Source organism: Phytophthora cinnamomi (genome assembly GCF_018691715.1).
Source record: "Phytophthora cinnamomi strain GKB4 chromosome Unknown Contig54, whole genome shotgun sequence".
NCBI lineage: Eukaryota > Oomycota > Peronosporomycetes > Peronosporales > Peronosporaceae > Phytophthora > Phytophthora cinnamomi.
In genome coordinates this window covers 274,552-302,498 of record NW_027150987.1, presented here as the reverse complement: position 1 = coordinate 302,498, position 27,947 = coordinate 274,552, and the positions used below count along the sequence as shown (strand labels likewise).

The 27,947-nt window shown below is 52.6% G+C and overlaps 6 protein-coding genes across 6 annotated transcripts; 3 read left to right on the top strand and 3 right to left on the bottom strand.

Annotated features, from left to right (window-relative positions):
* Positions 1–13,735: 13,735 nt before the first annotated feature.
* Positions 13,736–14,038, top strand: IUM83_13396 (uncharacterized protein; the record flags this gene model as incomplete). Its single annotated transcript, XM_067938069.1, has 1 exon — positions 13,736–14,038. The coding sequence occupies one exon, from the start codon at positions 13,736–13,738 to the stop codon at positions 14,036–14,038; it is 303 nt and encodes a 100-aa protein (XP_067788299.1).
* Positions 14,039–18,342: 4,304 nt separating this feature from the next.
* On the top strand, positions 18,343–18,558 carry IUM83_13395 (uncharacterized protein; the record flags this gene model as incomplete). Its single annotated transcript, XM_067938068.1, has 1 exon — positions 18,343–18,558. The coding sequence occupies one exon, from the start codon at positions 18,343–18,345 to the stop codon at positions 18,556–18,558; it is 216 nt and encodes a 71-aa protein (XP_067788302.1).
* Positions 18,559–19,117: 559 nt separating this feature from the next.
* IUM83_13394 (uncharacterized protein) lies at positions 19,118–19,981 on the bottom strand (the record flags this gene model as incomplete). Its single annotated transcript, XM_067938067.1, has 1 exon — positions 19,118–19,981. The coding sequence occupies one exon, from the start codon at positions 19,979–19,981 to the stop codon at positions 19,118–19,120; it is 864 nt and encodes a 287-aa protein (XP_067788301.1).
* A 303-nt stretch (positions 19,982–20,284) lies between these two features.
* IUM83_13393 (Sentrin-specific protease) lies at positions 20,285–21,385 on the bottom strand (the record flags this gene model as incomplete). Its single annotated transcript, XM_067938066.1, has 1 exon — positions 20,285–21,385. The coding sequence occupies one exon, from the start codon at positions 21,383–21,385 to the stop codon at positions 20,285–20,287; it is 1,101 nt and encodes a 366-aa protein (XP_067788304.1).
* A 2,036-nt stretch (positions 21,386–23,421) lies between these two features.
* Positions 23,422–24,594, bottom strand: IUM83_13392 (Sentrin-specific protease; the record flags this gene model as incomplete). The annotated part of the gene is made up of 1 exon (XM_067938065.1): positions 23,422–24,594. One exon carries the CDS (start codon positions 24,592–24,594, stop codon positions 23,422–23,424), a length of 1,173 nt encoding a protein of 390 aa, XP_067788303.1.
* A 1,314-nt stretch (positions 24,595–25,908) lies between these two features.
* On the top strand, positions 25,909–26,385 carry IUM83_13391 (TKL protein kinase; the record flags this gene model as incomplete). The annotated part of the gene is made up of 2 exons (XM_067938064.1): positions 25,909–26,145; positions 26,224–26,385. The coding sequence occupies 2 exons, from the start codon at positions 25,909–25,911 to the stop codon at positions 26,383–26,385; spliced, it is 399 nt and encodes a 132-aa protein (XP_067788306.1).
* Positions 26,386–27,947: the final 1,562 nt, after the last annotated feature.

The following is a 27,947-nucleotide window of genomic DNA, read 5'->3' as shown; positions in this document are numbered from 1 at the left end:
GCCCAAGGGGTGCGCGGGGATGCGCAGGGATGCGCACAAGTGGGATCCACGTCGGCGGTGCTGCCGACGTCGGAAGGTGAAGATGTGTCAGTTCCGGGAACCAACACTCGCGTTCAAGTACACATAGGACAGTCCCTGACCCGAGAGGTCAGGTCGACGACAACGCGTCGACTCCGGGAGTCGACGCACCCTCGGTCATGAGGGGCTCCGCCAATGAATGGCGTCGAGGTGACGAAGGCGTGTCAACTCCGGGAGTTGACACTGCAAACAGTGCGGACGGTTGCAAACGTCCCGTACTGACGCAATTTGCACGCTGTCGTGCGGCCGGGCTGTACGGCGAAGCGCCATGCGATCAAGCCAGGCTTGATATCGCGCGCCCACAGAAGGGTCTGGCGGCGTAGGAACACATTACCGTGCAGCCGGGCTTCACGAAGAAACATGCGGTCAAGCCGGGCTTGATACCGCGCGCCCGCGGACAGGGTCCGCCGGCGAATAACTGTCCATGGCCGGGCCTGGACCAGAAGAACCACCGTGCGGAGCCGGGCTCCGCGCAACAAGAAGACGGCGCATGCGAAGAACGCTGGGCAAGTCTCGGCCCGGGACCGAAACGCTGCAAGAACTGTCTGCCGGACAGAAACCGCGTTTGCCCGCAAAGCTGTTTAGCGAGAGTGGTGTTGCTGGTAAAACATCAATTAGACGTGCATTGTCTGAGACGCCTAACAATCACCCTATTCCTTTCGATCAGATAACGGAATGTGGCTTCATGACGTGGATTGTGCGACTAAAACAACACTGGATTCTATCACAGGTTTTCTGCGTACGCTGGTCATCGGTCAGCATTTTATAATCCCTTCCAATATTTTCATGGAGTGATGCAGAGGGATTTTGCTCGCGAGCTCAGCAGTAGCTTCAGTATAATTGAGTGCAAGGTTACACAGGCAGTCGGACAAGGGCGTGATCAAATCAAAGTTGAAAAATGCTCATTACCACCGAGTCTGTACAAGTGTGGGCCAGTATCCCCGAGAAGGCGTTCCGAACATAGGACAAGCCGGTACGATGGATGGAGAGTGACGCTGTCGACTTTGCCGAAAAGGTTTGACGGATCGATGGGCTTCAACGCGGCGCATGCATCTGACCGTCTCAGGAACAGTGCTAAATCAACACTGGGTCTGGCACCCGTCTATGAACAGCCCATCACCCAGCCTCCGTAACTCAAGATCCCGTCTCCCAAACCGCGTCACACGGGATCCAAGATTATGGGCTGTAAATTAGGTTGACGATCGGCGGTGGGAGGCACGACAGAAGTAGGGTTAGCTCGGGCTTGCTTGCTAGCGGTCAGAGGCATTTAGTAGAAAAAAATGAAAGAAAACAAAAGACGCAAGCTATGAAATGGAAAGCTTAGCAACCATAGGTAGCCAGTGCCATTAGGGTTCAGTCCCAACATTTCTCTGCACCACAAAGACCTACAGTCTCATCTGCGGATCTTCTCGGTTCAGGGGAATTACTAAACGTCGGCAAGTTTGGCCACAAGCAATGAGTCACCCACCGACGTATGGTGGTTCACGACCCCCCCCTTCATCCCCGTGCATAATAGGAGGGCTCGTTAAACGGTACCGTACAGACGCACCTGATAACGCACTGCTCAAGTCGAAGAATCGTACTGGCCCGATGATCGCCGTGCACAAGACCGCGTAGACCCTATTACGCCACGCAAAATACGGCCCGATAACGCCGTACGCCTGAGGGAGACGATGCGCCTGCGCTACGAACGGGACGTCACTGTTAGACTCCAACGCTGGCGTTTGCAGGGACGATATATAAGTTCCTTTTTCGAAGATACGCCACTCAAGAACCGGGAAATAGCCCGACACGACTGCGAATAGGATGTAATGAGTTTGTGCGAGGGCGAACTTACAATTTTCTACTTGAGCGCTACTCCACAAAAGCAAGTTGCCCTGCCAATGCTTACTAGTTCCTCGAGGGATATTACATTTGCTAGGACATGCATGATCCTGTCTTGAATTTGATGTCACTGAAATGGCTCTAGGATGTTCTCTGTGTGTATTTCACGCACAATCAAAACGATCAACGGGGAACCCGAACTCGAGACCCGCGAAACGTGTACGCAAATCCGACCTCTCCCGAAATCTGCCCATTATTGCACTCCGTAAAAGCTATGTATGAATGACTATGCGCACAATAAATTGGAAGAGCTAACTAAATGTTGATGTGATAGGAATGCATTGGGCTTCATACGGTGTTGACGTCTTCGATACACATCTATTTCCTGGTAATGATCAGTAGGAGCGCTTCATCAAGGTATTACGATGGGTGGTAAGAACTACCATCCTTTGTGACTGAGCTTGTTCGCCGTGGAACGGATGCCAATGATATCGGAATGCACTCCATGAACAAAGGGACATTACATTTTATTCGGCAAGGTCCGCAGCCGGTGGTTGTTGTGTTGGATGGGTCACCGGAGGTGCTCAAGACGTGCACTTAAGACATGGTGCAGCTGGAAATAAGTTTGTTGGAATAAACAGTAAGCGGTCTACCGAGTTTGAAATCTGATTTCGCTATTTTCCCATTTACTAATGGCAACAAGGCAGCTCAACGAAAAGTAGCTTTGCTTCCCAGGATTACCTCGACCTGCTCAATTTATTGCAGAATTTGCGCTAGCCTCAATTAGCTGTCATGTGGGTTTCGTTCGCCAACATCTCAAAATCAAACCCTTTTCCAGCCACCATTATTTCTCATTCTGATTTAATTTATCACCAGGGCTCGGTTGTCAACACAGATGGGATAGATAGTGATACTCAACCTACAGGTATACCACCACACCTTATAATTCTCTAAAGAGTTTGTGCAGCCCAAACTTCTATTCAAGAACTAATAGATAGTTGACAAGCAGATATGAAAAAATCGACTCTCATAACGATCGATATGAGCACTCGATGTCTGGAGCCACTTTATAATTGGAAGAGCGCGTTATTCATGCTGGTGTTCCGCCTGGTAATAGCATTGAAGATTCGATTATGGAGTGACTAGAAAATGCACGTGGATCGGAGATCTTACGCTCAAATCAGTCAGCGGCCAGTTGGGGAGGCAATTTGTTCCCTGAGGACATTCGGTAAAGACTTCCTCGTTTTCGGTGGTATCAACCAAATCACTTGGTGGATCATAACCTGCGCAAAAGACTGGCGTTGAAGTTCTAGATGAGTAAAATTGAGCAACGAGCTCGCAGTCTTGGTCTATCAACGGCTAATTTGTTATGTGTAAAGGCTGTCGATGTGTTCCAGATATCGAACTGCCAATTCAGAAAATGAACAACAGTAAACGTCGAAGAGGCCAAGTTGTTTGGGTCACAGCAACTATCATCTTGCCAAAGCAGGCAAAACAGCTAGATTCACCCAAAACGAAGCCTGCAGTGAGGGGTATTGTACTAGCGAGATGAGCTAATACAGTAGTTGCATATAACGTGGTGCATCTTCAGTCTCCAAAACCAAATCCCCAAGCGTTACCAAGGCCAGCGCGAATATGGCTGGCTCCACCGCATTGTACATTACCAGTCGCCACTGACACCGCGCCGTTTTCCGATTCGCTATGTTCTACCAAACGCCCCATAAAAGGATGCTCATGGTGCGTACGCACAGGTGTGTTTTGGTCGACGTTCAGCAACGGCTGGATCTCCTTAGCCGATCCGGGCGCGAGCGTTTTGCCAAGTGTCCTGCGGTCTCAGAGAGTACAGCTGCGGGCGGAGTGGTCGCCCGGAACGCGTACGGTGACGAAGCGTTTGAGGTTCCTCAGCGAAGCGCGGTCGCCCACCGAGGTCCGTATTTGAATAGCACCACGATTATATTACGGACAATCTAAATGACCGTAATTTTTTACAACCTCGAAGATCATCTGTTCTTATCTACAAACTCTAACAGGTATAGCCATTTACGTTCGAGGTGCTTCACTTATATGGGGTTATTGAAATATACGAGTCATGTATTTTACCGATGAGTCCAGCTGAAATCAGCTGTGTGGCACATAGCCCCGTCTTGGCAGGAGGCAACCTTCTTGTTTAAGTATAGGTTTGGCCTGAGCACACGTTTGGAGCTCGTAACTGGCTTTTTTAACGGGTCGATACAGAGCTTTCGAACGGTACCTTTAGGTTCGAAAATTACCAGGTAGACCAAGAGTTCTGGCCTCCCAAATTGGTGTATGAGTTCACTCGCCAGTACAATAGTGACTCCTTTATGAACATAAATTGTCCGTCGTCTTTGTGCTTTGATTTTGATTAATTCATTTACATTTTTCATCCTTCTACTTGGTGGAGGCTGCATACCTAGCTTTAGTACCTACCAATTCACCAACAGCCGTCCAGTAAATTCCGCCCAACCCTTTTATTAACCTCATTTTATTGAATCGACCTCGATTTATCATAACTGGAGATGAGCTAGCAAAGCACAATAGCACGTTCTCGACATCAGGGCTGCCGCCGTAATGTTGATCGTGATCTTCGAAAACATTACCGCGACTCGAAACGACCACACGATTTCAGTTTTTTGTGCGTTTTTCGGGACCGTATGGGATTACCAAAGCGATAAGCTCTGCTCTCTCGGAACTGCATTTCGATAGTCAGCCGCTTTGTTCGACGCCTATTGGCCACTCCCGTTTGTACTAAAGGTACATACGGTACAGTATGTACAGTACTATGTCATACACGCAACGAGGTTACGGTGTCCCCAACTTCTGTAGGCAATCCCTGTGCTCATTTCGTAAAAGCTGCACCGCAACGAAGAAAGGCATGAATCTCCGTCGATTCGCAGCCTCCGTCTTCGTGGGTGTACTGGGCCTCACGTCCACTACCCCACGCGTCGAAGTCCAGGCTCAGGAATGCAAGGCAAAGGATAACAAATTCGGCTTTCTCGTGGATAAACTGCCGACGGCGTACGGTATGAACACTTGCGTGGCCAACAATGTCGGAACGATCAGTTGGGCGATCGCCAGCACTATCTTCAGTAGCTGTGGAATGTTGGACGTTTACGATGTGGTCAAGAATAAGGACCTGACGAACTTCTTCAACCTGCTCAAATCCGTCGCTGCAACCCCCGCCGACATTTCCCCGCTCATATACAAGTTCATGGCAGCCCAAAACGACGATTCTGTGGATAACCTCTGTGACGCCTTCAGCAATGCCATCGGACCGTGTGGCCAAAAAGTTCTGCCGAAACTCATCCCAGCGTTTCAGAAGGACAACGTGTGCTGCGGGCAGATCAGTGACCTGATTGATCTGTTTAACCTTGTTGTGCCACCCGACAAAAACACCATGTTCTTCATTCTCAACGAGCTGATCGACGGCTTCAACAGGTTCTTGTGCTCCAAGAAGGGAAAAAACTCGTGCGGCCTTGACATGTTCGAGCAGTTGACGAGAAGATATACGGTCGACAATTTCGATTTCTTTGAGCACTTGGTGCTGCCGTTCATGACTGTCGGCCAGGGAGAAGAGTGTTCGGGTTTGTCGGGCAACCCATACAAGAACACAGCCTCGCAGAAGTCGGCTACGACTATCAACTTCGGGTGTTGTGTGCACCAGATGCGACCGCTCATTCAAACAATCCAGAGTGCCGTCAAGTACATGGTGAGCGATGAAACTTGGGACATCCTGAGCGGCATGGTTTCGTTCACGGCCCCCAATGGTGGGTTCGTTGACACACTTACAGGAACGACGTCTTGCAAGTTCGACGGCGCTTCGTGCCGCGATCCGAAGGGCATCACAAACAGCCAGGGGTGACCCGCGATGTCGGCTCGAAGAACCCAGGCAAGAACGACCTTGTTAACACGACCTGCACCTTGGAGGACAAGTGCAGTGGGGACAAATCAGTGTGCAGTCAAGTGTGCAAAAGAGGTTCTGTTGCCGTTCCCGACTGGCTCAAGTCTACCCTTGCTTATCAGCGCAACTTGGCAAACAGCGGTCCGTTCTGCTACGCGCAGATCCCCGCTACCCACAACAGTGCGATTACACTCGCGGATGGCTTTGGAAACCGCGACCAGCTCTTCAACAAGAACCTGAACCCGGATAAATGGTATTCGTACCTCAAGACAAACAACCAGGTGCTGAGTATGACAGATCAGCTCGACATTGGTATTCGATTCATCGAAATTGATACCCACTTCTTCCTGAACGACCTCCACACGGGACACTGTGGTAATCTTGGCTCAGACGCTGTGGCGGGTTTCTTCGGTGCTATCGGTAAGACGCTTGGAAACTACGGCACGTACAACTGGGGCCCCGAGCTACTGGGCTGCTTTCCTTCGATTTCCGGGATTAAAGCGTCGGAGCAACCTCTGACGAAAAATTCGATGGATGAAATCAAGGCATGGCTCAATGCGAACCCCACGGAGTTCGTGGTGGTTTACTTAGACACGGGTTCGGACATCAAGCGGTCGGACAAGTTCGGCGCTATCGACACACTGTTTACCGATACGTTTGGGGACTTGCTTGTCCCGTTGACGGCGCTGGATGATTTGGCGAAGGGCAAGTGGACGGGCGGCAGTATCAACGAGTTCATCAACGCTGGCCACCAAGTGTTGGCTCTTACGAATACCAAGACCAAGGCTGCCTATAGTTTGTATGACATGTGCACAACGGAGAAGGAGCTCACGGTTGAGTTTATCGATAGCCTGCCTGACGCCAAGCGCCAGATCAACGGACTCGCGATCTACAGCAACACGAACTGGATCCGCTCGTGGTCAGAGCAGCTGCGATACATCTCGCTCACAGCGACGGGTGCCCTTATGAACAAGTTCCCGGTGTTCTTGGACGCCGACAGCATTCCCAAGTATCTGCGGTGGAACCTGAACCTCATCGCTATTGACAACGCTGACGTTGCCAAGATGGGGGCTCAGGTCTGGTCGTGGGCGGAGAACGAACCCAGCACCACAGCGGCTGGTGCGTACGTGCTTATGGGCACGAATGGCCGATGGGTGGCTAGCACCAAGGCTAAGAAGGGAACCCGGGCCTGCTGGGACAGCGCCAAGCTAGCGTGGTCCATCGTCGACTTCGCTAAGGACTGCCCTGCAGGAACATCATTCAAGGCCCCTTCGGACCCGTACCAGAACTACTTGTTGCACGAGGCGCTCGTGGCCCAGAAGATCGCGGACACATCGCTGGTAATCAATGCTACTTTGACAGCAGTCGGTGCTCCCACCCCCGTGCCGTCAGAAGTAGCGGTCGTGATCAATGGTGGTCAAGCCGCTGCTCCTAACAGTACTGCGGCGAGCGGTGCTGCCAGCGCTGCCGCGAGTGCTGCTAGCGACGCTGGTAGTAGTCCTGCCAGTGATGCTGCTAGCAATTCTACCAGTGATGCGGCTAGCGCCTCAGCCGGCGATGCGGCTAGCGCCTCAACAAGCGATGTTGCTAGTACTTTATCCAGCGATGCTGCTAGTACTTCTGCAAGTGAGTCTGCCAGTGCTGCTGCCTCGGATGCTACAAGCGATGTTGCCGACCCTGAGCAGACCAAGCAGACCGAGCAGACTGAAGAATCTGCAAGCGATGCTGCTGCTAGCAATTCCTCCAGCGATTCTGGTAGTACTTCTGCTAGCAGTGCTGATTCTGGGGCTCTAGAGGAACCTGCACCTGACCTAACGTTGTGTAGATCGCCGGGAGATTGCGGTCCGAGGAAGGGTCTGAAAACCTCAGTAAACTAGACTTTGGGTAGTGTTCACACGTCACAGGAAAATGTACCACGTCGCAGACTTTTTGTTACTTTTTGATCAGAATTCCAGTCGTTGACCATGGAGAGCGTGCCGACGCTGCCGTTGCCGCTGTTCTCGAGCATTGTGGGCTTCGCCGTGCCCAACTTCTCGGAGGAGATCGTCCCGGACAAGCGCAGCTTCTGGTTCGCCTCCAACGGCCTAAAAAACCTGGCGCTCGTGTCCAAATTGTGGCACAATTCCGTTCGCGAAGTGGTGGCCCAGTGCCAACAGTCGACGCTGACGCTTAAGTTTCACACCGCGAGTCGTTCCGAGCTGCTGGAGATGAGGGCAAAAGCGCTGACAAGAGGCAGACAGGTGACAGATCTGAGGATCTCCATGGGCCGAGTCGGCTCCTTCGGGGAGCATTTCGCTCGGCGCCGGCGTCTACCGGAGACTCTGGACTCGCTGGAGCTCGGGTGGGACGCTCTGGTCGCCCGCGTGCCAGGGCTGCGTCGACTGGACTTGTCCGAGATGCCGCTGTGCAGTCCCCACACCGTGAAGGTGGTGGAGGCTGCGACCAAATTCTGTCGAGAGCTGGAAGCTCTCATTCTGCCTGGAAAGGAGCACCATGAAATGCGTCCAGGAGTCGAAGTTGACCCCCTTTTGGACGCGGTGTACAAGGGACTTGAGAGTTGGAAACCGATGGGCCATCGAGCAGGACTGAGGCAGCTGAAGGTCCCGACGATTAACGAGGCGGCGAGGTACCAGTCGTGCAGAAAGTTTTTCCACAAGGTGGCGACGCTTTGCCCGCAGGTGGAGTATCTGGATGGATACAAGCAGTCCTTGAGTGAGATGGATAAGCTGACGTGTCAGGATGCGTGGTTGCTGAATTTGGAGGACTGGAGGAAGTTTAACAAGGCGTGTACGAACATCCGAGAATTCAATTGGGTCGTTGCTCCGTTTGCCGATCCGTACTTTGAATTGTTCGGGGAGTATGCCAAACCCCAACTTACAAAGCTCGTTCTCTGCATTAACATGCTTTGGGACTGGGGGCGATACTTTTTTGAGCTGGACAAAGAGGCGGGTATGCTGGCGAGAACCAATATCATCAATTATCGCGAGGGTTACGGAGTGTTCGCGAGACATCCAAGTACTGCGCTTCTTGGCTGCCCGGGTTTGCAAGAGCTTGAAATTGCGCTTTACCACCCACTTAGTGAAGATGAACTAGATGACCCGTTTGCCGAGAATACAGACCCACGCTACTTTCCCGACGAAGAAGTACTAGACAAGAACATTTTTTGCGACCAGTTTTGGGAAACGCTCGCTACCAGCTGCCCACTAGTTAAGCGTATCACATTGTGGGAGATTGTGGAGGGACTTGAGCAGCAACACATCCATACATTTACGGACCACGGCCTGATAGCACTGGCGCAACTAAAATACTTGGATTTTATGGAACTGCGCCCGATAAACTGCACTGGTAACGGCCTTTTCGAATTCCTCAATGGCTTCTCGGATGAGTTTACAGGGCAGCGCACGTTTCAAATTTGCGTGGGTGGAAAATCGATCATGCCAGAGCTGAAGAGGACAGATTTGGATTTTTACGATGCAGCCTTGAACTTGCTAACTCGAATCGCTGATACACCTGCAAATGACCTGCGGATGTCGCAGCAGAGAATTGTGCTTCGCTTAAGGAACGCGATCACCAGCTCGGTGGAGAGAGCCTGGGGTGTTGATTATCTAGATCGTATTAAAACACTGGTAGCTCGAGTCAAGGAAACCCACCTATCGCTTCGACTGCGGATTACAGCACGCGGGTACAGTGGCAAAAGCTTCAGAAGTATCATCGAACTGGGTCTCTACGCGGCGCACGCCGATCCCAGCTGTTGGTTTGGTTGGGACAATGAGGAGAACAACCGCGATACCGTGTTCGTCAACCGCGAAGGTGAGCCATATCCTGACGAAGGCTCAGAAGCTGTATCTCGAGACGACGATGATGGCGACTCTGACAGCGAGTACGACATGGATCACGGCAATGATGATGACGAGGCGCTGTAACGGTAGTACCTGTAGTTTTTTACTTTGATACTCCTCGCAAGCACAAGGAAAACAAATTAAAAAAAGATGCAACAACGTGCAGTGAAACAATTTTTGTGAAATGTCTTTATTTTTTGTGTAGTCTGCAGCACAAGCTTGTATGTATGTCTGCATTTCAGTCGAAAGTTATCATCAAGATCTCCCGGGGCCGTTGTGGTCGTCCATCCTGGCGTTGCAGTGCCCGACTACGCCGAAGACCTGACCCCCCCCACAAGCGCGAGCTTCCTGTTGACAGTTTTAAAAGTCTCGCGCTGGTCTGCAAGACTTAGCAGGCCGTCATCAACGACATCGTAGAAAACTTCCTGTCTTCCACGCTAACGCTCAAGTATCTAACGGGGTCTCCGACCGAATTAGGGGAAATAAAACGGCAGGCGTCGGAAAAGGGACCGCAAGTGTTGGACCTGCGTGTCTGCATGGGCAGACTCGTGGCCCGCCGCCACTTTCACGAAAATTCCGACGCCATCGCTATCAGGAAGTGTGACGCCCCGCCCCTCGACGCTGTGGATCTCGGGTGGGATTCGCTTTTCCAGCATTTCACCTATTTGAAACAATTGGATCTGTCTCTGATCACCTTGACGAGCCCCCCCCCCCCATGTAAAGCATATCGTGGAAGCTGCGGGCAAGCATTGCACAGGTTTGGAAGTTCTGGTTCTTCCCGGGCGATTTCGAGCGATCAGCCGGCGTGTTCCTCCGGACCCCATCGATTCCATTGTCTCGATACTGGCAGCTGTTTATAAAGCTGCTGAACACTGGCGAGCTGCTGGCTGTCGCGGAGGACTGCGACAGCTCACGATTCCAACGCTGAATGATGATGATCGTTTCACTTCGTGCGCCGAGTTCATCAACAACGTTGTGAAGAACTGTCCTAACGTGGAGTATTTGGATGGACGCGTTTACTCAGTGCGTGATACTGCCGTGCTGACTTGCCGACAGTTTTGGCCGCTGACAATTGATTTGTGGGATACATTTTGCGCTACATGTACGAATTTACGTGAATTCAATTGGGTGGTTGCTCCGTTTGGAGACCCATTTTTCGAGCTTTCGGAGAAACTGTCAAGCCCCGGTTGAAGAAGTTAACGTTTGGCGTCAACATGTTTTGGGATTGGGAATACTACATTCGTACCTGTGACGAAGCCTGGGGGTTGAGGCAAACGTAATTACTCCTGCAACGAGACCAGGAAACGGTGCTGACGCCAGAGATGTTACCAGCGCTCTGAAGGGATGCCCAGCTCTGGAAGAACTTCATGTGAACTTATATCACCCAATGAGTCGCGAGAACTGAGGTTGTATGATAACTGCAGAGAGCAATAAGAGGCTGTTTCCTCGCGACGAGGTTGTAAATCTGGACGCATTTGATGACCGCTTCTGCGAAACACTGGCCACGTATTGTCCAATGATGAAGTGTATTGCTATTAAGGAGGTCGCTACGGAAGTTTGTCAAGCCCGGTATCCTATCCAGACATTCACCGGTGCTGGTCTTGGCTTCCTGGCGAAGCTCAAATTTCTGAAGACTTCACACTTGCGCCCGATCAACTGTAGTGCTAAAGGATTATTTCAGTTCCTGAATAGTTTATCCGACGAGTTTTTGGTGCAACGGACATTAGAGCTTGCTGTGGCGGAGAATACCCGGGATTTGTCAATGGACTTTTACGTGTTCCTTCAGGAGCTGCTGAGGATGCTAGCCGATGCAAACCTTCACGAACTGAGATACACCCACCAAAACAAGTAAGTAACTCAGGCGACGCCGTGATGGATTCTGTGTGGGGTGAAAGTTACATCAGTGTGCTGAAGAGCATGATGGCGAAAGGTACGAATAAGCACAAGTCGTTGACGCTTCGGGTTGTGCGCACGAGGAAGCGCGCCACTGCAGAATTTGAGAGTATCCGCGAGCTCGGGATTTGAACACGGTCTGCCACGCCTAGCTCATCCTATGGCTGGGACATCGAGGAAAGTAACGCAGCTTTTGTCGTGGAGAGCTGTGACTAGTGCTGAAGTTTGAAAGTTTGCCCGATTTTATTTCGGAAAACAAACAATCGTGTTCAAACTCGGGTGATGCCGATAAGTTCCAGAGGCTACCAATGTCGATAATTTAAGAGGTGAAGAGTATTTGGTGTTGGTAGCGCTGCTTTCATCTCTTAGGTAGGAAACGAACGTAGTTGCGTTAATTTATTTTTAAACGGAGTTGAAGTGCGCAAAAATTGGGATTTGCGCTAGGACCAAAACTGCGTGGTATCAAAATCACTTCGTCCACATGGAGGCGCTGCCAACGGTGCCGCTGCCGTTGCTGCAGAGTATCTTGGCGTTCGCCGTGCCGGGCTACGTCGAGAACCTCCCCGTCGATCGACGTAATGGCGTCACATTCGTCCTCAAGGGACTCAAACATGTGTCCAAGGCGTGGGTGGCACCGATGTGCGAAATAGTCCGGCAATATCGGGACTCGACACTAATCCTCAAATTTGAGACGGCATCGGACCAAGAGCTCCAGCAGTTGTACCAGAAAGCAACGGATGGAGGGGACCAAATCACAGAACTTCATGTGACCATGGGCACATTTGACCGCTTTAGTCGTTATTTTAGCATAGAGCCTGGTCTCCGCAACGTGGAGACTGTCACCATCGATTGGCCGAGGATCTTCGCACCCTTGAAGAAGCTCAAGACCCTGGACCTCAGTGCCATGAGACTGGAGAGCTGCCATGTTAGTGCTGCAATTGAAGCAGCAGCTACATTTTGTCTCAATTTGGACAAATTGGTGCTGCCGTATGAGCAATATTTGCAGAACGACGACAAAATCCAAGCACTCTTGCTGAAGTTGTACGAAGCCTTAAAGCAGTGGAAAGAGCAAGGGAACTGTGGGGGGTTGAGACATTTAACAGTCCCGACGAGGAGCAGGTTGGGTAAATTCCGCGCTAGCAAGGAGTTTTTCGAGAATGTGATGAAGTTTTGTCCTTTGGTAGAACAACTCGACGGGTACAAGGTATCGCTGTCGACCTTTGATAGTCTAACGTGCAAGGAGACGTGGCTGCTGACGTTGGAAGACTGGGAGAAACTTAATGCTACGTGTCGGAATTTGCGCGAGTTCGACTGGGTTGCTACTCTATTTGGGGACCCATACTTTCGTGTTTTTGGCGAGCATGTCAAACTCCAGCTGACGAAGCTCACGTTTGGGGTAAACATGTATTGGAACTGGCGATGGTATTTCCATGACACGAGCAGGGCTGCTGGGGCACTCCCTAGTAACAACTGGGAAGAGGAGTACTACTGTGAACGCCCTGGTTACGGGTTCCTTGCAACCGACCCTGGAGCGGCACTGAAGGGATGCCCTAAGCTGAATGAGCTGATTGTCAAGCTATACCATGCTGTGGATCGTGAAATGTACATTCCCCCAGACATGGGCGATGTACAGGAATTCCCCGAGGAGGAAATGGTGAACCAAAATATTTTTGACGACCACTTTTGCGAGACGCTGGCCTCGCAGTGTCCGTTTGTCACTCACTTTGTGATAACGGAGAGGGGTGAGTATTTCAACAGGAAGGAGCTGAAACCAATTGTGACGTTCACGGATCGAGGGCTCATGGCGCTCACCAAGCTCAAGTTTCTTCGGTCCTTGGAGCTACGCAGCATCAACTGTACGGGTAAAGGCGTGTTCGAGTTTCTGAATGCTCAATCGAATGAATTTACTGGAACCCGAACATTTGAAATCACAGTTGGTGGGAGCCCAGTCGAATCAAGACTCGCATTCTACGATATCGTCAAGGAGCTGTTAGTGCAGCTTGCCGAAGCCTCGGACCTGCCGTGTAGCCGACAGAAGTTTGCACTGCGCCTTGAAAACTGGAGTTACAACTCTCGCTTTTCAGTCGAACCTGCCTGGAGTGAGGCATATTTTCGCGACTTGGAAACACTGATGAACCGTGTCAAAGATGCCCACCCTTGCTTGCGTCAGCACGTTGTTACGATGAATCGTAGCGGTGTTAGTTTTTCGAGGGTCGCCGAGTTCGGACTGTATTCCGTGCACATGCAGCGTGAAATTTACTGCTGTTGGGAAGACTGGGAGCAAGAGGCCACAAACGATGGGATTACGATCGTGGATCGCGAAGACCTACTCCCCGAAGACAGAAGTGCCGAAGACAATTTCAGCGACGTCTCTGGCTACGACGACGGATACTGGTATCTGGAGGGCGATTTCTACGACGGCGAAGGGGAAAGTGATATCGACTCCGAGTACCTCGAGGACGACAGCGACGACATTGAGATGTAGCCATCAAACAAAGTGTAGCCATAATTTGAAGATGGCTACAATAGATGTAGCCACAATCAAATCCCACATTCGGCTTTGGTCTCAAAAGAGACCGACCAAAAAATGGAGCGTCTTCCTGCGCCGCTCTTCTCGTCCATCGTGGCGTTCGCCGTCCATGACTACAGCGAAGACCTTGTCCCGAATAGGCGCAAGCTTCCTGTGGACAATCTCAAGCCGCTCGCGCTGGTCTGCAGGTACTGGAACAGCCTCATCCAAGACTTCGTGGCTCGCTTCCAGTCGTCCAGACTCAGTCTCATTTATTCGTCGGGCTCTCGCTCCGAGTCGATGGAAATACGTCGTCGTATTTCTCAAAGAGGACCAAAAGTTGTGGACCTATATGTCCAAATTGGCGACGCTCCGCCACGTGGGGGTGGGGGCCAATTTTTGCGCACTGGGGTTTTGCGCTCCTGGACCCATAAAGACTTAAAGATCAATTGGGACGTGCTGTTCGCTGGTCTCCCAGCACTACAGCGACTGGATCTGTCCGGTGTCCAATTGCTTAGTGGACACGTGGGGGCGATTTTGCAAAGTGCAGCAAAATACTGCAAAAATATTGAGTCAGTGGTGTTATGCGGTGTGGACGAAACGCTGCAAGGAAATGTGGACTTCGACTCAATTTTCGCTGCACTCTTTGCTGCGATGGAAGTTTGGTACTCGAGCGGGATCAGCAGAGGATTGAGACAACTGAAGGTCCCGGCACTGAATGAACGAAATCGGTTCCAGTCTTGCAAGGAGTTGCTCGACAATTTGGTGAAGTTCTGTCCGGGAGTGGAGTACGTGGATGGGTACAAGGCGACGCTGTGTGAACTGGATAAGTTGACGAGCCGCGACGACTGGCTGATCACGGTGGAGCAGTGGGAAGAGTTTAACGCTAAGTGCACGCAGTTGCGCGAGTTCCATTGGATCGTGGCTCCTTTTGCAGACCCGTTTTCAGGGTGTTCGGGGAACATGTGAAGCCCCGGCTGACGAAGCTCACTTTCGGGGTCAATATGTTGTGGGATTGGGAGGAATACTTCGATTCGTTGGCTGAAGCTGCTGGAGAACCTCTCGACGAGGACTTTTCGCGTCGACCAGAGCGACCAGGGTACGGATATAAGGCAACGGATCCGAGCAGCGCGTTGAAGGGCTGTCCTGCGTTAGAGGAGCTGGAAATCGAACTGTATCATCCAGTTGACGGGGACGAGATGGGGTACGATGACTTTGGAGAGGACGAGATTGATGAGTTTCCGGGTGAAGAGGTGCTGAACATCGACATCTTTGGCGACCAATTCTGCGAGACGATAGCGAAGCACTGCCCGCTATTGACCAAGTTTTCAATCTGGGAAGTCGCAGAGAGAATGAACGGCAACATCACGCCAATTCGCACGTTTACGGACCGAGGTCTAGTCGCTCTTGCGCAACTGAAGTATCTAACCATGATGGAGCTCCGCAGCATAAACTGCTCTGGCAACGGCGTCTTTGAGTTTCTCAAAATCTATCTGACGAGTTCGCAGGACTTCGGACGTTCCAAATCAGTGTCGGCGGACATCCCAATGACTCTCGTTTAGCGTTTTACAACGTTCTTTCGGAGTTGCTGATGCAGTTAGAAGCTTGGACACCGGCCGAGCTTTCGTGGGAGCGACGCAAGTTTGTGCTTCGCTTGGTGAACTCCACCTTTGACTCTGTGGATCCAGTTTGGAGTCAGCAGTACCTTCGTGGTTTGGAGCCCTTGGTGAAGAATGTGAAAAGATGCACCCGAACCTGCGCTTTCGCATCACAACCTCTGGGCGCCGTGGCTCCACTTTCAGAAGCATCATCGAGCTGGGAGTCTACACGTCGAATGCGGAGCCTAGTATGTGGTATGGATGGGACGATGAGGAGAACAACCGCGAGATTACTTTTGTGAATCGTGGCGACGAGATGTCCATGTCTGAACAAGGGCGCAGTCGATTGCCGGTTGAGTTAAGGCACCCTGAATTACTCGATCCGGACTCACTGCCAATAGACTACGAGCTGCCAGCGGACTACTTCGATGACTACGGAGGTTACGGCGACTATGATGACTACTATAATGAGGACGACGATGGCTACTACGATGCCAATGCTGATGAACTATGGGAGTAGATCGCTCACTACGCACCTCCACAATGCGTCCAGACAGTTTCTCCTACCAATCCTCATGCTCCTGATCGTGGTCAAAAGACGAACGACACAATTAGGTAAGCCAACAGGTTTGCTTTTCACGAAATTGTCTCGTTACATAGGGAACCACCTCGCTACTTCCTTTTGCTGCTTATGAGAGGATAGCGTTAATCACAACGGATGTGGTAGTGATACCATTGGTCGATATGGCCGTTTTGAGCAGGTAGTTCTGGTACGGATCGGCCGGTGCGGAGAACGTATACCCGCTCGCACAAGAACTAGCATAAGCAATAATCGACCACGCCAAGCTGGAGCTGCTCCAGCACGCCTTGTACGTCTTGGTGGCAGTGGTGCTAGCAACCCAGCGGCCGCTAGTGTTCATGAGCACGTAAGCTCCTGAAGTGGTGGTCATGGGCTCGTTCTCAGCCCATGACCACGCCTGGGCACTCATCTTAGCGCCGTCGACCATGTCTGTGGCTACAAGGTTCATGTTCCAACGCACGAAGTTGCCGATGTTGCTCGAGTTCAGGAACGTCTCGAAGTCTTCCGTCAGCACTCCTTCGTCCGACAGCGAGATGTAGCGCAGCTCTGCCTGGTACGAACGCAGGAAATAGTCGTTGCCATAAATCTCCAGACCGTCGATTTTGCGCGAGCTGTCAGGCAGGGTGTCAATGTAGTCGGTTGAGAGGACTTCGTGGCCTCCACAGAAGTCGTACAAGCTGTATGCAAGTCCAGTGTCAGCATTCGCAAGGAGCAGGACCCGATACCCAGCGTCCACGAAGTCGTTGACACTACCTCCAGTCCACGAATCGGATGCCAACGACTTGAGAACTGACTGCGGCACAATAAGATCGCCGAAAATGTCAGTGAGCAGCGTGTTCAAGTCGTCGTATTTATCCAAACGGGAAATGTCCGAGCCTGTGTCCATGTAGACTACCACAAACTCGGTCGGGTTCTCCTCCAGCCAATCCATCACTTCCTGCATTGAGCTGCGCGTAGTGACTTCGTCGGTTGTTTTGATACCCGACACCGAAGGAAAGCAGCCGAGGAGTTCAGGACCCCAGAGAATCGTGCCGTACTTTGACAACTGAGAGTCGAACGCATCGAAGAACGTCGTGACCGAGCTTGAACCAAGGTTACCACAGTGGCCTGTGTGGAAATCGTCCAGGAAGTAGTGCGTATCGATTTCGATCCACCGCATGCCGATACCAAGTTGGTCCGTCAGACTCAGCACGTGGTTGTTCGTCTTGAGATACGAATACGACTTGTCCGAGTTCAGGTTCGCGTTGAAAAGCTGGTCGCGATTTCCGTAGCCGTCCGCCAGCGTGATGGCGCTGTTGTGTGTCGAGGGGATCTGCGAGTAGCACAACTTGCCACTGAAGGCCAGGTTGCGCTGGTAGGCGAGGGTTTGGTTGAGCCAGGACGAGACCGATGCCGTTCCTTTTTCGCAAACGCTACTACAGACCGTTCCGGCGGAATTGCACTTGTCCACCATTGTACAAGTGATGTCTTCAATGTCGTTTTTGCCAGGATCGTTGGTGCCGGGTGTGCGCGTTGCTGTCTGCTGGGCAATGAGGTACGACGGGTCCGAGCACGTGTCGGTGAAGGTGCAGGACTCCATTCCGGGAATTGAGTCGACGAACTTGCCGCCACTAGCAGAGAAATCGATCATGCCATTCAGGATGTCAACCGTGGTGTCGTCAAAGAAGTACTCGAAACCGCTTTGGATCGATTCGATCAGTGGGCGCATGTGGTCGATGCAACACGAGTAGTCGATGGTCGTTGCGGAAGTTAGCGATGCCGTATCCGTGTACACCTCGCCCTTCATGGCGGTACACACTTCGTCCGAGGAGATAGTCACGAACGGCATCACCACGGATTCAAGTAGCGTGAACTCGGACGACGTGTAGGTCGACGTCATCTGTGAGAACATGTTGTAGCCGCAGGTGGTGTCGCCGATGCTCGAGCAGAAAAACTGGTTGACGCCGTTGACTAGTTCGTTCAAAATGAACGAATTGGTGGTCACATTGGGCGGCACAAAGAAGTCGACCAGGTCGATCAAGTCGCTCACCTCGGAGCAACAGGTCAGGTCTTTCTGGAACACCGGCAGCAGCGTTGGCAGCAGACCCAGCAGGCACGGCGAGATGACCGTGTTCAGCGTCGTGCAGAAGGCATCCATGTCGGAAGAGGAAGTGCCCACCATGTACGAGTACACGAGGTTCGACATGCTGCTCGGAGACGCGACGATGTCTTCAACCAGCGTCACAACGTTCAGTAGTTGGGTGTTCGACTCCAAGGCGAGAAGTTCCGTGAGCGTGCAGGTGCTTGACGAGGCTGAGAGTGCCAGGAGAACCGAGTAGAGGTTGTTGCTCACACAGACGTCGAGGTTGTATGTCGACGGGAGGATAGACAGCGCCGACGCAGTGCACGTCGCGGCTTGCGCTGTCATCTCGGGACCCGAAGACGTCAGGCTCACGAAGCCGAGGGCGAGCGATGCAGCGATTCGGCCGAGCTTCATTATGCCGCAGGATACTCGAGCTGTTCGAGTAAGAAGGAGTCCAAGTCGGAGGCAAGTGGTGCAGACCTGGTGAATTGCGAACTGACCGACGACTAGAGATTGAATGACCAGGATGGCACTGCATTACCGGGCACCAGACGCAAGGTGAAGAGATTGACAAGGATCGTCGATGAGTCAGAGTGATGCTGAGGTCCCACCTCTTGACCGATCGGATACCACGATGGATCCGATCGCTCTGGTCTCGCCGTGGTAAGTAACGTACGAGGAGCTGCAACAACTGCACTGCAACATTTGCACGAACTCATGAATGTCCTCACGTGTGTGATATATTTTACGTTCGCAGTCGTTGTGGTGAATACTTATGGCCTTCTCGTCGCCTACGTGTCTGCCTCAGTTAGCATTCACTTGCGTGGTGTCGAAATGACGCTGTAGGCACTTTCACAAGCAGCGAGCGCGGCTGCTTCGTTCTTGTAGCGACCGAGATAAAGCGGCTTCTGGCCGTGTAGATGCAACTTGGCCGAGTACGTGGACTTCCTCTGACGAGTGACCACGAACCGCTCGGCGTCTTCCACCGTGCCGGTGCTTTCATTGCTGCTGGCGTGTGAGCGGCCTTGAGATAAGTCGCTGCCTCGGCCAAAGCTGTCGGACTGCATCGAAGTGGTCCCCTCTCTAAATGACGCCGTTGACGTAGGGCCTCGCGAGGCGCGGCTCTCATAATATGATGGAGTCGAGCTCGGGTTGGCGCTGCCACGCCCGGAACTGTACGTGTCACCTTGAACACGAACTGGTCGGGCATCATCATCGACCGGTGAAATGGTCTGGAGTTGTCGCGATCGACTAGCGCGATGCTTTCGCCACTGGTGTTTCTGTCCAAGCACAGTGTACTTCTGCCCAGCTTGGGCGCCGACAAACGCGTCCTGCTCCTGGTTCGAGCTGCCGCCGAAGAGCTGCCCCATACCAAGTCGACTAAGCATCCCAACGTCGCCTGAGACGCTCGCACTCTTGCGCTGGAGTTGGTACTCCGAGTCTTCGTGAACGTCGTGGATTTTCAACGCCACAGCGGCGCCGTGCTCGATCCCATTGTTCGAGTTGCGACGCAGAGATGCGTGCGCCCGAGGGCCGAAGCCGTCGCCTTCTTCGCCCCTGGACAAGTCTCCATCGTCAAAGACCTCCATATCGTTCACAACCGGTGATACAATCGCTTGGCTTTTCGTCTTGGGGTGGGTGCTGCCTCCGTATATTCCCCGAAGCGCAGTCCTGTACATGTTATGGGCCAAAAGCGCTGACGTTGCACACTGCGTGTGCTTATCGAGTATGCTTCTACCCACCGAAGACCTCAATGCTCCGTTTCTCTCCCTTCATGAACAGTCTAACACTATCTTTAGTGAGCCACATGGGATGGAGTGAACACTAACTAGAGCTCTTCAACGAGGATGCATTATTTTCTCGGATTCATGTACAGATTCAGGAAATACATGACAAGGCATCGCAACCAGAGTTACGTCCGATCAAGTGCTGCGCACGCGCCTTCATAGAATAAGGACTGGACTACACAAGTCCACACAACACTACGCAGGCAGAGACCTCGTCGACGACTCAGTTGAGTCGGTCGAGAAGCTGCTAGAGCCCCAACGCGACCAGCGCGAGAGTCGAGATTGTTTGCGGCTGGCAGTATTGCAGGCGACGCAGACCCCGACCGCCATGTTCCTAGCACCCGGAACTTCGACTTCCTCGACGTGGTGACAAGCATGGCAAATGGCGTCGCCACACACGACGCAGTTGTATCTTCGATTGTCCAGCAGCTTCACGGCGCCGAAGTGCTTGCTGCAGCACTCGCAGGTTTGAGCTGCTCGCTTGTCTGTCCACTCGGACTGCGATACGAACGTTGACGGGTCCAGCTGTCGACGGCGGAGGTGCGAGACGACACGTTTGAGCACGGCACCGAAGCGCGGCATGACGTAGCGCGCAGCCAACCGCGGGGCGAAGCCGCCCGCTTCAATGCCCACAATGTACGCCACCTTCGTCTGAGCGTTGGGCTCTCCTGAATTCTGCACGAAGTATCCCGACCGGAACATGCGGCTGCGAATGAAGCCCTGCGGCACGTCGAACTCGGATATCTCGGGCAGGTTGAGCGAGTCCCAGACGCAGTAGCCCACCGTCGAGCCGTCCGGGCACTGGATGACATCCGTTGCCACCACCACGCACATATCTCGATGGTTGCGTAGCAGCACAGGCGTCTTGAACGCCGTGTACCGGACGTACGACGAGCGCATCGGACGCTCTTCCGACGGAAGCTCCAACACGCTCAAGACCCGAGCGTCCATAATGTTGTCGTACATGATGCGACACCGTTGCAGCAGCATGTCCGTGTCGGACACCACAAACAAATTGATGACGTCCTCGACCGAGGCGTCCGTGGCGCCCACGCAGCAAAAGCGCGACTGCCCCTTGGTCACGCTCTCTTTGTCCTCGTAGTAGACGATGTCGTCCTTGCTCATCTTGCCGCGCCAGTGGGCGTCCTCGGTGCCTTCGTGCATCATGCTGTCCAGCACGTTTTCCACCGCGCCCGAGATCTGCTTGGACAGCAAGTCCTTCACTTCGGCCGACAACTCGAGGTACTCTGGCCTCCCTGCTGACAGAGGTACGCCCTCGCCGTTGTAGCTCGACATCGAGGAGGATGCAGTCTTAAGGCGTCGAGCAAGCGGGGCGGAAGCGGAGCGCTTGGTGACTCTGGAATTCGCCATTGTACTTATCCCGCTTAGTCGAGCGTGGCAATGTGTCAATGGACTGTCCAATCTGTCAATGAGCGACTTGTCCGCCTGCAACACGGCGGCGGAACTTGCACAATGGCAACGCACGATACGAAAGCAGTGCAGATGCGCTTGGTGGAACTGTGTCAATCGAGTGTCGCTGTCTGCGTTTGGGCGAGCCAGACCATAAGGTCCGTGCTATCGACGGACGGGGCGATAGACAGTAGGTTGCACATGCTACGCATCTTTCGCCAGCATCCGTCGCCAGGAATCTCAACGGTCTCAAGCATTTTGATGCTCGGGATGCGCTTGCAACTCCGTAGAAGCTGAAGCAACAGCAGGCGCGTCGCAGGAAGAGAAGAGGGCATTGCAGTGGGAACGTGGGTGCGCTCCGAACGGCGGTACAGTACATGTAAATAGGATAGATGACAACCATCCACGCGCTCCAGAGCTTCTACTTGACCTGGTCGGCCCGAGCTAAAGCTTGACGCATGCGCAGATATGAGGTAAGCTACCCGTACACTTACAGTTGCCCCTTTAAGTCGGTTTCTTCAAGCAATTGACAAAGGATAAGCTCCACGTGCAGTGCGTGCACGGTCGACGACGCAGGCATCACACGACGTGCGGTGAGCATGCATTGCGTCCTGTCCACGATCGCGATACGGATCTGCTGGTGAAAACTGCGCCTGTTTTCGAGGAGGAGATCAGCGGCGATTTGTCGGGCCTCAAGTTCATCTCGCAAAGAAATGCTTTGTGAGCCGCAAGGCGATGGCACATGCATCGGGTTCTCAACACTCACAGCCGGCTCTCAATGGTGACCCCGTTGAACTTGCTTTTGGGGAGGGGGGGGGCTGTACACACGAATTTCTCACTCTTTTTTCGGGGCTCATGAGATGAGGGCATCTCGCCGCGCGACCCCCTAGTCTAGGGGTCTTTTCGATCAGTTCGGTGCAACTCGCACCGCAAGTTGCGAGAGCTTATCTTAACTGTAAATTAGTCATCCTGGACTTCGTGATCCCGAAGTTATTGGGACTTCCCAACGAAAGACCCGCAAAGCAGTACACCCCGATATCACACTTGCTGCTTATCCAACTAAACGGCAACAATCGTTTATACCGCCTGCATTGGAGAGCGACGACACCACGGTTTTGATTTCGCGAACATTCGACAACATCACGCTCACATGTGCAGGAGTTGTACGGCGTGGGTTAACTTTGCTTGGGCGCGGTTGGCGTCCTCTCCTGGTGCGTTGGGGGCTGTCGTGTCCGATGAAGACGGCAATGTGGAACACGAGCAACTCGGAGCCAGATGTATCTCTAGAAGGCCACGAAAACTTCGTATCGCTCGTCATGGTTTGCTTGGTGTTCACGCGCGATTTTTTTTTTGAAAAGTCGTTGGAAACACCTGCAGGCACTTTCGATGCAGATGATTGTCATCGTTGAAGAAGGAACGATCAGCCACAGTTGAGGTACATGTATTATACAAGCGATGCTAATTTAATATGTAGCGTCGTAGAATTCCCCAAAGTGTGCTGCCAACCCAGCAAATAAGCAAGAATCTTCACCGTGTCAGTCAGCTTTCTCTTATAGTAGTTGACACGAATTCATAGAAGAGATGGCGAGTTAACGAATGCATTTGCCCGAGATACGCTTTCGATACTGCGCACACTTGTACAGTACATACACTAAGTATACTGTGGTCGACCTAGATTGGTTTTGGTTCGACGTCGCGCAGTTATCATGGAATTTATTTTGCCAAACTTCGGCGAGCTCATGAACGACGAGCAAATGTGTTTATTTCGCACATGAATTCTGTTTCGCCGACACGAATGCTGTGGTTCCCAACGACACCAGCGACTCCGAAATTGGCGGGCGTAGTTAATACCGTCGTCGTGTTGGCCTTCAGACCTCATCACGACCAAAATTTTCATAGAATTTGGCTGGCCTGAACAATGTTCAGACTGGCAGGGACCTGGTCGACGACTCGGTCGAGTCCGACGAGAAGCTGGTGCCCCAACTCGAAAGCCGCGACAGCCGGGAGGTCTTGGAGCGACTAGCTGTTTTGCAGCCGACACAAACGCCCACCATAGTGTTCCTAGCGCCAGGTACTTCGACTTCCTCTACGTGATGGCAGGCGTGGCAGATTGCGTCGCCACACATCACGCAGTTGTAGCGCCTGGTGTCCAGCAGCTTGACGGCGCCGAAGTGTTTGCTGCAGCACTCGCAGATCTGCGCCGTCCGCTTGTCGGTCCACTCGGACTGCGGCACGAACGTTGTGGGGTCGAGCTGTCGCCGACGAAGGTGCGAAATGACTCGGCTGAGCACGGCCCCGAACTTTGGCATGTAATACCGAGTCGTCAGCCGCGGCGCGAGCCCGCCTGCTTCGATGCCTACGATGTACGCCACCTTCGTTAGCGCGTCGAGTTCTCCGGAATTTTGCACGAAGTAGCCTGAACGGAACATGCGCGTGCGGATGAAACCCTGCGGCACGTCAAAGTCGGAGATATCGCGCAAATTAAGCGAGTCCCAGACGCAGTAGCCCACTGTCGAGCCGTCCGGGTAATGAATGACATCCGTCGCCACCACGACGCACATGTCGCGGTGGTTGCGCTGCAGTGTTCGGGCCTTAAACGCGGTGTAGCGAACGTAGGACGAACGCATCGGATGCTCTTCCGACGGGTGCCCCAGCACGTTGAGAACTCTGGCGTCCATGATGTTGTCGTACATGATGCGGCACCGTTGCAGCAGCATGTCCGTGTCGGACACCACAAACAAATTGATCACTTCCTCGACAGACGCGTCCGTGGCATCCACGCAGCAAAACCTCGTCTGCTCCTTGGTCACGCTCTCCCTGTCCTCGTAGTAAACAATGCCATCCTTACGCATCTTGCCCCGCCAGTGGTTGTCCTCGGTGCCTTCGTGCATCATGCTGTCCAGGACATCGTCGACCGCCGCCGAAATCTGCCTCGACAGCCCGTTCTTCACTTGAGACGACAGCTCCAAGTACTCTGGTCTCCCTGCTGACAGAGGTACGCCCTCGCCGTTGTAGCTCGACATCGAGGATGATGCCGTCAATTGTCGCGACAGCGGGGCCGACGCAGAGCGCTTAGCGACTTTAGAACTCGCCATGGTGATGTGAACTCACACTCAAAAAGGATGGAATGTGTCAATCGTTCGGGTAATCTGTCAATGAACGACGGATGTGCCAGGCTCAGCGGGGACCAACGAGTGAGATATCCGGTTGCTACAACACATTGCAGCCGACGCGAGATCGTGTCAATCGAAAGTCGCAGTTTGCTCAAGCCGGACCAGAACGTCCATTTTGGAGGCGGATAGGCATCCGAACCCACCATACGCCACGAAACCCGCAGGTTGCATATGCTTGTGCACATCTTTCGCCAAGTCTCCAAACGAAGCGTTAGGCTAACACTGTTAGCACAAGGAGTTCATTTCGAGTTGGAGACTTTACTAACAGCGTGTATGTGACCAATGTGTATGATTCGACTGAAAAGTATCCAAGACTCGTCGACGAATGCTACGCTGCAATGTCGGCGCCACGCTGGTATCGGCATAACATGCAAAATGGCTGCGGCACTATTATAGCGACGTCCATGTCCTGGAAGTCGCGAGCATACACTTTCTCGATGGCCTACACGATCTCGAGGATGTGTTAAACAGATCCGGATCGCCCCAAAGTTTCTCGGGGAAACTGTCACGATTTGCTGGTCCTAACCTACGTCGGCAGCTGAAGGACCAGGAGATGTTCTCCACGCGTCTTGGCCATTCCGCCACTCCGTCGATGATGTCCACCGACATGCACATTTCTCAACAACGCCGTAATGCCAGCGCCTTCTCTTTGCGGAGTGCCCGTTGAAGTCCTGGTGTGAACTAATGCTCTCGAATGTGCACACGAAAGGGAGGCGCTTCTCGGGATCTCGCTGCGCGAACGAAGCTTATTCGCCGTCACTGCTGTAAATCCTGAGCACATCCACTCCTGAAGGATTCGAGATCACGAAAGGAAAAACGAGATCATGCAGTACGGAGTGCAAAACTGGAAGCGATAGATGCTGCCTGCCCCATAAGCCAAGGAGACCGCCACGTAGGCTCTAGCGAGTTAGTGGCCATGAACTGCGCGATTCGATCGTGTTCGACAACCGCACACGCCCGGGGGTGAACTTTGTGGTGGGGTCGATGATGCTGGCAGATCCGATTTCGAAACACGTGCAGGTTGGTCCCAGATGGATCTCTAGAATGTTTTATCGCTTATCGTGCACTGCAGTGCACACGTGAGTGCGTGATGAACGAACACTCCAGCGACGCTGCGATGCATGTGCAGGGTTGTATGGTGGTCATCGTCGTTACCTTGAAAGGACGCAGTCCCCAAGGTTAGTCGATTTCGGTCGGGCGGACGCGACGGATCATTCCAGGGGCGTTGGCAATACGATGGGCGAAGAGAGCAGTGCTGCCTCCTCAGGCGGTCGACCGGACTCGAGCACCGCCAAGAACCGGGATGCCGCCAAGAAGCGCGCAGCTCTGTGGAAGAAGCAGACCAAGAGCTTCAAGCTCAAAGATGTCGGCAAGAAAGTCGACGGAGTGCGCTTCTGTGCCCAGGACGAGCGATTCTTCCGTGAGCAGACGGAGATACTGCCACTGCTCATGGGGTTCCTGTCCAGAACCAAAGTGCGTGGAGGTAGTATAGTTTTGTTGATTAAGTGAGCGGACTAATTCCTGTTGGATATGGCAATCTCCTTCACCCAGACCCCGGAATTAGTCATGGAGACGCTGAATGTGCTGCACATACTGCTTTCACCGACGGTTGCTACAGAGAGCAGCGATCCTGAAGCTGAAGTCATCCATCCGGAAATGAACGGTATCTTTAGTGTAGCTTCGCTTCGAGATATGTTAGATGCTCCAACCTGACGAGAACTGTTTGTATTCCAGCGGGCTTTATTCTCGAACGTAGTGTGAGTGCTGAGTCAGCGTGGAAAGCAGGAGAGCCGTTTATCAACCTCTTCAACCTGGGCACACAGTCTCCAGAGATTCGAGTATGTTAAAGTCGGTAGGTTCATCTATTCTGCGAGTGATACTGACCGTGGTATTCTTTCACAGATCAAAGCAATCGAAGTGTATGACCTTCTTCTTCATGCCAGCGTGGCACTATCTACGTCGGCAAATGAGCCCAACCCGACGTTGCTCCAGTTCCAGTCCGTCGGGTCTCCTTGCTCAGCGATACTCAACTGTTTGGGGGCAGACAACGCCGAGTTGCAGTTCGCCGCACTCTCGTGTCTTTGTTCGCTGATGAAAAGCTCTCCCAACGAGGAGTTTCTGGGCAAATTTGAGGCGGAGAAGGGTGTTTCTCGCTCATTGGAGTTCGTGGTTCATCCGGAGCGGCGATATCACCGGCCAGCGCTTGATATTCTGGAAAGCTTTTCTCAATTGGGTAAGTTAATTATTTTGGACAGATACCGTGGTATTGTTCGATGTACGCTAATTCTTGCTGTGCTGTCCATCTATTGGAAAGAATTTGGACGAGACTACTTAAAAGCGAATGGTGCAGCTAAATTTCTGCGGGACGCGATCCAGGAAGCCCAGCTAATGATTTCGAAGACGGCTACAGTTGTTCCTGTTAGTGGAATGGATTCGAGTCCCTTGTCCTCTAAAGACGCTCCAATGTTATGCTCCAACATCGAAGTGATTTGTCAAGTTTTCGCACGAATGACTCTCGCAAAGGAGCAGCTGGCTGCAAACACCTACGTTGCTGAAGACCACAGTCTGTTCATGGATTTCATCGATGCAGCAGTTGCCATACTACGATACGACATTGCAAGCGCTCTAAATCCTGTTCCAGTCCCCACAGAATCTCCACGAACCACTGGCGGTGCTGCAGCAGCTGCTGCAGCTGCCGCTAATGCAGCAGCAGCTAACGCCGCAGCGTTGGCATCATTGCTGCCGTTTAGTGTTGGCCGTTGCATTGCAATCATCTCCAGCGTTGGTCGTTTGGTGGAGCATAGCGAGCGATGCAAGGCGCACGCAAAATCTAAGGGGATTCTACCAGTGCTACTAGACTGCTTCAAGGTAAAAGAGACAGACAATCTTTACCAAGTCGCCGACAAGCTTCTTCATTTATGCGTGTACGTAAGTGACACCCCCGAATTCCTTTACAGAGGTGCTTCCGAGCAGTATAGCAATGGCGCTGATGAAAACGAGAACGAGCAGCAGCAACCAGCGGATGTTGAACACAGCTCAGCCAAACGAATTGATCCAAACATCCTTTGTGCAGTAGCAACTGGCTACGCGGAACCGAGCAGGGCTGACAATGACTTGCCTGAGTCGTCCCACTCAAATGGAGATAGGCCTCCCCTCGTAGCGGTCGATGCGGTATTGGCACTGTTGGAAACCAGCCACTCAACAACCAACAATCCTTTAATCTTTCGTCATCTCCGATGGATTGCAGCATTGATTGACTTGCCTGGAAATGCCAA